Source organism: Nicotiana tomentosiformis, chromosome 2 (genome assembly GCF_000390325.3).
Source record: "Nicotiana tomentosiformis chromosome 2, ASM39032v3, whole genome shotgun sequence".
Taxonomy (NCBI): Eukaryota; Viridiplantae; Streptophyta; class Magnoliopsida; order Solanales; family Solanaceae; genus Nicotiana; species Nicotiana tomentosiformis.
In genome coordinates, this window is record NC_090813.1 from 68,169,749 (window position 1) to 68,175,279 (window position 5,531).

Sequence of the window (5,531 nt, forward strand, 5' to 3'; positions counted from 1 at the left end):
GCTCAAAATTCAGGCTAGATGGCTAGAGGTACGACACTTACACCAATAGTGCATTCTATTGCTCTTGACCCAAACAATTCCCATGCAGAGAACATAGCCACTCTCATGACTCAGATGAGCATACTGACAAAGAAAATATATGAGATGGGTACAAAGCAAGTGCACATTGTTGATACAACGAATGGAGGATTGTGCACTCCTTGCATAAACCAGTTATATGTGTGCTCATGGAGTGGTGAGAATGACAATTAGGGCGTCAGAGAAGGCATGCATTATGTCAATAATTTTGGAGGTCAGAGGCAAGGTGGGCAACAATGGGGACCAGCACCAAACCAGCAGTACAGACCCAACCTACCACAACACAACCCCAATTCTGGAGGCGCACGACCACAAGGTCAAGTTGTGCCTTATCAAAGGCAGCAGGGCTATAATCAGCAGCACCAGCAACAATTGGCCTACCAACCACCTCAACAACAACAGGACAACAATGTGGTAGAAATCAGGGGTATGCTGCAAAAACTCATTGGAACAAATGGTAAGATGCAAGAAAAGTTAGCAGCACATGATTCAGCAATCAAAGGCATTGAAACTCAACTGGGACAGCTGTCTATGGCCTTGAACAATCTCCCCCAAGGAACATTGCCTATAGATATAAATATTAACCCAAAGGAACAGTACCCAAATCAGCTAATGGCAGTGAGTCTCAGGAATGGAAGAGATTTAGACAGAGAGCAAGAAGTTGCTCAATTTAGGAGAGAGACTACGCCAATTACTCCAGTTATATTAGAGGAAGATGAGTCAGTAGAGCTCACCGAGGTTGTAATTGAACAAGCACAGGTTGACAAGGGTAAGGAGAAGGACGGTGAACAAGTCTCAGAATAGGTGGCACCTCTTGTTCCAGAAGCTTCCAACAAAGAAAAGACATCAAGTAATGGACAGAGATTGACTCCTGCACCATTCCCTCAGAGATTGGCAAAACAAAAGAAAGATGATCAATAAAGGAAATTCATGGAAATGCTTCGACAGATTCAATAGAATATTCCACTGATGGATGCTTTGAAAGAAATGCCAGAGTATGCAAAAATGATGAAGGATCTGATGTCGCAGAAATTTGACTTCCAGGACCTGTCCACTGTAACTCTGACACAGACCTGTAGCGCGGTAGTGACAAGACCTATTGCCCAAAATGTGTCTGATCCAGGTAGCTTCAATATCCCATGCACTATTGGGAGTTATGCTTTTGCTAAAGCATTGTGTGACTTGGGAGCCAGTATAAACTTGATGCCCTTGGCAATCTATACGAAACTGGGCATTGATAGAGCTAGACCGACCTCAATATTGCTGCAACTAGCTGATCGCACAGTCAAAAGACCGACTGGAATTCTTGATGATGTGCTTGTGCAAGTGGGGCAATTTGTATTTCCTGCAGACTTTATTATTCTTGATTGTCAGGTGGATGAAGAGATACCCATCATTCTGGGAAGGCCATTCTTAGCCACTGGGAGAGCATTAATTGATTGTGAGATTGGAGAGTTGAAAATGAGGTTGAACAATGAAGAAATAATATTCAACGTTCAACAATCCATGAGGAGACCCAGTGAATTTGCAAACTGCTCACTAGTGGAGGCCATAGATGTGATACTGCAAGAAGAGGATGAGACCCTTAATGTCAAGGATCCACTAGAAGCCTACTTGATGAATTTGGAAGAGATGGACGGTGAAGGGTTGGCAGAGTGGGTCATGGCTCTCGAAGGTTAAGGATTCTGGAAAAGGGAACCTCAGTTCGAGCCCCTACGCTTAGAAGAGAGAGCAACACCACCTGCAAAACCATCAATAGAGGAGCCACCACAACTGGACTTGAAACCGCTTCCAGCCCACCTCAGGTACGCTTTCTTGGGGCCTAATTCTACTTTGCCTGTTATTATATCATCTGGTTTGCTAGTTGTGCAGGTAAAGAAACTATTGAAAGTATTGAAAGAATGTAAGACTGCCATTGGTTGGACCATGGCAGACATAAATGGTATCAACCCAGCCTTTTGCATGCACAAGATTCTTCTGGAAGAGGGGCACAAAACTTCCAGGGAACATCAACGACGTCTGAACCCAAATATGAAGGAAGTAGTAAAGAAGGAAGTGATCAAGTGGCTGGATGCGGGTATCATCTTCCCCATCTATGATAGCAACTGGGTCAGTCCTGTCCAACTGAGGCATGACGGTCGTACAAAATGAGAATAATGAGTTGATCTCGACTCGTACAGTCATGGGGTGGCGGATTTGCATGGACTATCGGAAACTGAACATAGCCACTCGAAAGGACCATTTCCCATTGCCTTTCATTGACCAAATGTTGGACAGGTTAGCTGGGCGGTCCCACTTCTGTTTCTTGGATGGATAGTCGGGGTATAACCAAATCTCAATAGTCCCAGAAGACAGAGAGAAAACATCATTCACTTGTCCATATGGCATCTTTGCCTTTCGGAGAATGCCCTTTGGACTTTGCAATGCACCGGCTACATTCTAGCGGTGCGTGTTAGCCATTTTCACTGACATGGTGAAGGATATTATGGAGGTATTTATGGATGATTTCTCCGTGGTGGGGGATTCATTCGAAGATTGTCTTCACAATTTAAGAAGAGTGCTCAAAAGATGTGTGGAGACAAATTTGGTGCTGAATTGGGAAAAGTGCCATTTTATGGTACAAGAAGGAATAGTTTTAGGGCATCGAGTGTCCAGTAAGGGAATTGAGGTCGACCATGCTAAAGTTCATGTGATTGAGAAATTTTCACCGCCCACTTCGATCAAGGCAGTGAGAAGTTTCCTTGGGCACGCCGGGTTCTACAGGCGATTCATAAAAGATTTTTCCAAGATTGCTAACCCTTTACGTAAACTTCTTGAAAAGGATCACCCCTTTGTATTTTCTAATAATTGCAGGTTGGCATTTGAGGAGCTGAAGAAGAGACTGATAACTGCACCCATCATTGTTGCACCCAACTGGGAGCAACCATTCGAGCCCATGTGCGACGCCAGTGATTATGCTATAGGAGCAGTCTTGGGACAGTGAAAAGACAGGATGATGCACCAGATTTACTATGAAAGCAGGACGCTCAGCGGTGCACAGCTTAATTACACTGTAACAGAAAAGGAAATGCTAGTTGTAGTGTTTGCCTTCGACAAATTCAGGTCGTACTTAATTGGTTCAAAAGTTATTATTTATACTGACCATGCAGCAATTAGGTACTTGATAGCAAAGAAGGAGTCAAAGACACGCTTGATTCGTTGGGTTCTTTCGCTACAAGAATTTGATCTGGAAATTCGTGACAGAAAGGGGACGAACAATCAAGTGGCAGACCACCTCTCAAAATTGGAAGGAGCTGAAAAGAAAATGGAGGTTGGAGACATAATAGAGACATTCCCGGATGAACAGTTACTTGCTGTGACAATAGAGGAAACACCATAGTATGCTGATATTGCTAACTATTTAGCAAGCGGTATTGTACCTTATGAACTCTCCTCAATTCAAAAGAAAAAGTTCTTCCGCGACTGTCGAGCCTTTTATTAGGCTTGCCATGCTTCACCATATGGTGGACACTTTGGAGGAATCTGGACAGCAACAAAAGTGTTAGAATCGGGATTGTATTGGCCTACTCTATTCAAGGATGCCCATGCTTGGGTCAAAAGTTGCGATGAATGCCAAAGGACATGCAACATATCTCGCCGTCACGAGATGCCGATGACCACAATTCAAGAGGTGGAGGTTTTTGACATGTGGGGGATCGACTTTATGGGGCCGTTCCGTCAGCTCGTATGGTAACAAATATATATTGGTAGCGATTGACTATGTCTCCAAGTGGGTCGAAGAGGTGGCTCTCCCAACCAATGATGCAAAAGGGGTAACAAGTTTCCTAAAGAAAAACATCTTTACACGTTTTGGCACCCCGAGAGCTATAATCAGTGATGGTGGAACCCATTTTTACAATAGAGCGTTCGCACGTCTGTTGGAAAAGTATGGAGTTTGCTACAAAGTAGCCATACCGTACCACCCACAGACGAGCGGGCAAGTTGAAGTGTCCAATAGAGAAATTAAAAGTGTCCTGACAAAGACAGTGAATGCAACAAGGACCGATTGGGCGAAGAAGCTGGATGATGCATTATGGGCATACCGCACAGCATTTAAAACTACAATTGGAATGTCACCGTACAAGTTGGTATTTGGAAAGGCATGCCACCTTCCGGTAGAGCTCAAACATAAAGCACTTTGGGCACTGCGGCAGCTGAATCTGGATATAGAGACCGCAGGCACCAACAGAGTCACTGAGTTACATGAGCTCGAGGTTCAGGTTCCATGCATTTGAAAATGCTAGATTATACAAAGAAAAGATGAAAATGATCCATGATAAGCACATCTTAGATCGGAACTTCAAGCCAGGAGATCTGGTGTTGTTGTACAACTCGAGATTGAAGTTGTTTTCGGGTAAGTTGAAGTCCCGATGGTCAGGACCCTTCGGACTGGTGCAAGTGTTCTCAAGTGGAGCTGTGGAGATTGAATCCGAAGATGGGACAAACAAGTTTACGGTAAATGGGCAAAGGTTGAAACATTACCTTGGAATGGTCGAAGAGAAAGGGGATAGAGTGGTGATAACTTTAGAAGAGCCCCAGTACGCGAACGAGGAGTGATAATAAAAGCCTGCGTCGTGCCGCGATATTAAATCAGGCGCTTCCTGGGAGGCAACCCATGGTTTGATGTAAATCGCCGTGCCGCGACGTTAACTTAGGCGCTTTTTAGGAGGCAACCCATTATTTTTCTTACTTTGGTTGTTGTAATTGATTTTGAATGACTTTGACCAACCTACTAGTGTGCAGGGAAAAGATCATGTGCATCAGAAGGATTCGGGGGTCGAAATTAACCCAAGAATAGGTAAAAAATGCGGCATACACAAAAATTGGTTGGAGACGGAGATCCGCGGCCGCGGATATGGCCGCGGATTTTGGCCTGTGTTCTACCCCCCGTCCGTGGCCGCGGATCGGACCGCGGATTGGGGCGCAGATTTTGGGACCCCCTCTGCCCAGAATCTGCGGCCGCGGATTGGACCGCGGATTGGGGCGCAGATGCGCGGGTGTGTCCAGGTAATTTTTTTATTTTTAATCCCCAACCCCCTTTTTTTCCTTAACCCAAACCCTCACTTCCCCCCACTTCTCTTCTTCCCTTCCTAACTTCAAGAACCCAAACCCCTCACTTTGCCTCACTTCTCTTCTTCCCTCCCTAACTTCAAGAACCCAAACCCCTCACTTCCCCCACTTCTCTTCTTCCCTTCCTAACTTCAAGAACCCAAACCCCTCCTTTCCCCATATTTTCCTTTTAACACAAGACTCTTCTCCTTCCTTCTCTTCTCCACTCAACCGATCTTCAACCTCCGTTCTTCTCAAGATATCCAAGTAAGTATATGATTTTATTCCTCTTTCTTAGTATTTTTCTTTTTTTTTTCCTTTTCTGAATAGGGTAGTAAAATCTTAGGTACTTTTGTCTTGGATTT

General features: G+C 44.6%; 1 protein-coding gene across 1 annotated transcript; it reads left to right on the forward strand.

The window, feature by feature from the left end:
* The first annotated feature begins 1,047 nt into the window (after nucleotides 1-1,047).
* Nucleotides 1,048-2,229, forward strand: LOC138904984 (uncharacterized). The gene is made up of 2 exons (XM_070193477.1): nucleotides 1,048-1,452; nucleotides 1,951-2,229. The coding sequence occupies exons 1-2, from the start codon at nucleotides 1,048-1,050 to the stop codon at nucleotides 2,227-2,229; spliced, it is 684 nt and encodes a 227-aa protein (XP_070049578.1).
* Nucleotides 2,230-5,531: the final 3,302 nt, after the last annotated feature.

Bases quoted from the DNA above. Each gene is read 5' to 3' on its own strand.
- LOC138904984 (XM_070193477.1), top strand. From the start codon at position 1,048: ATGGATGCTTTGAAAGAAATGCCAGAGTATGCAAAAATGATGAAGGAT. The intron at 1,453-1,950 runs GTGGATGAAGAG...CTAGTTGTGCAG, and splicing joins TTATTATTCTTGATTGTCAG to GTAAAGAAACTATTGAAAGT.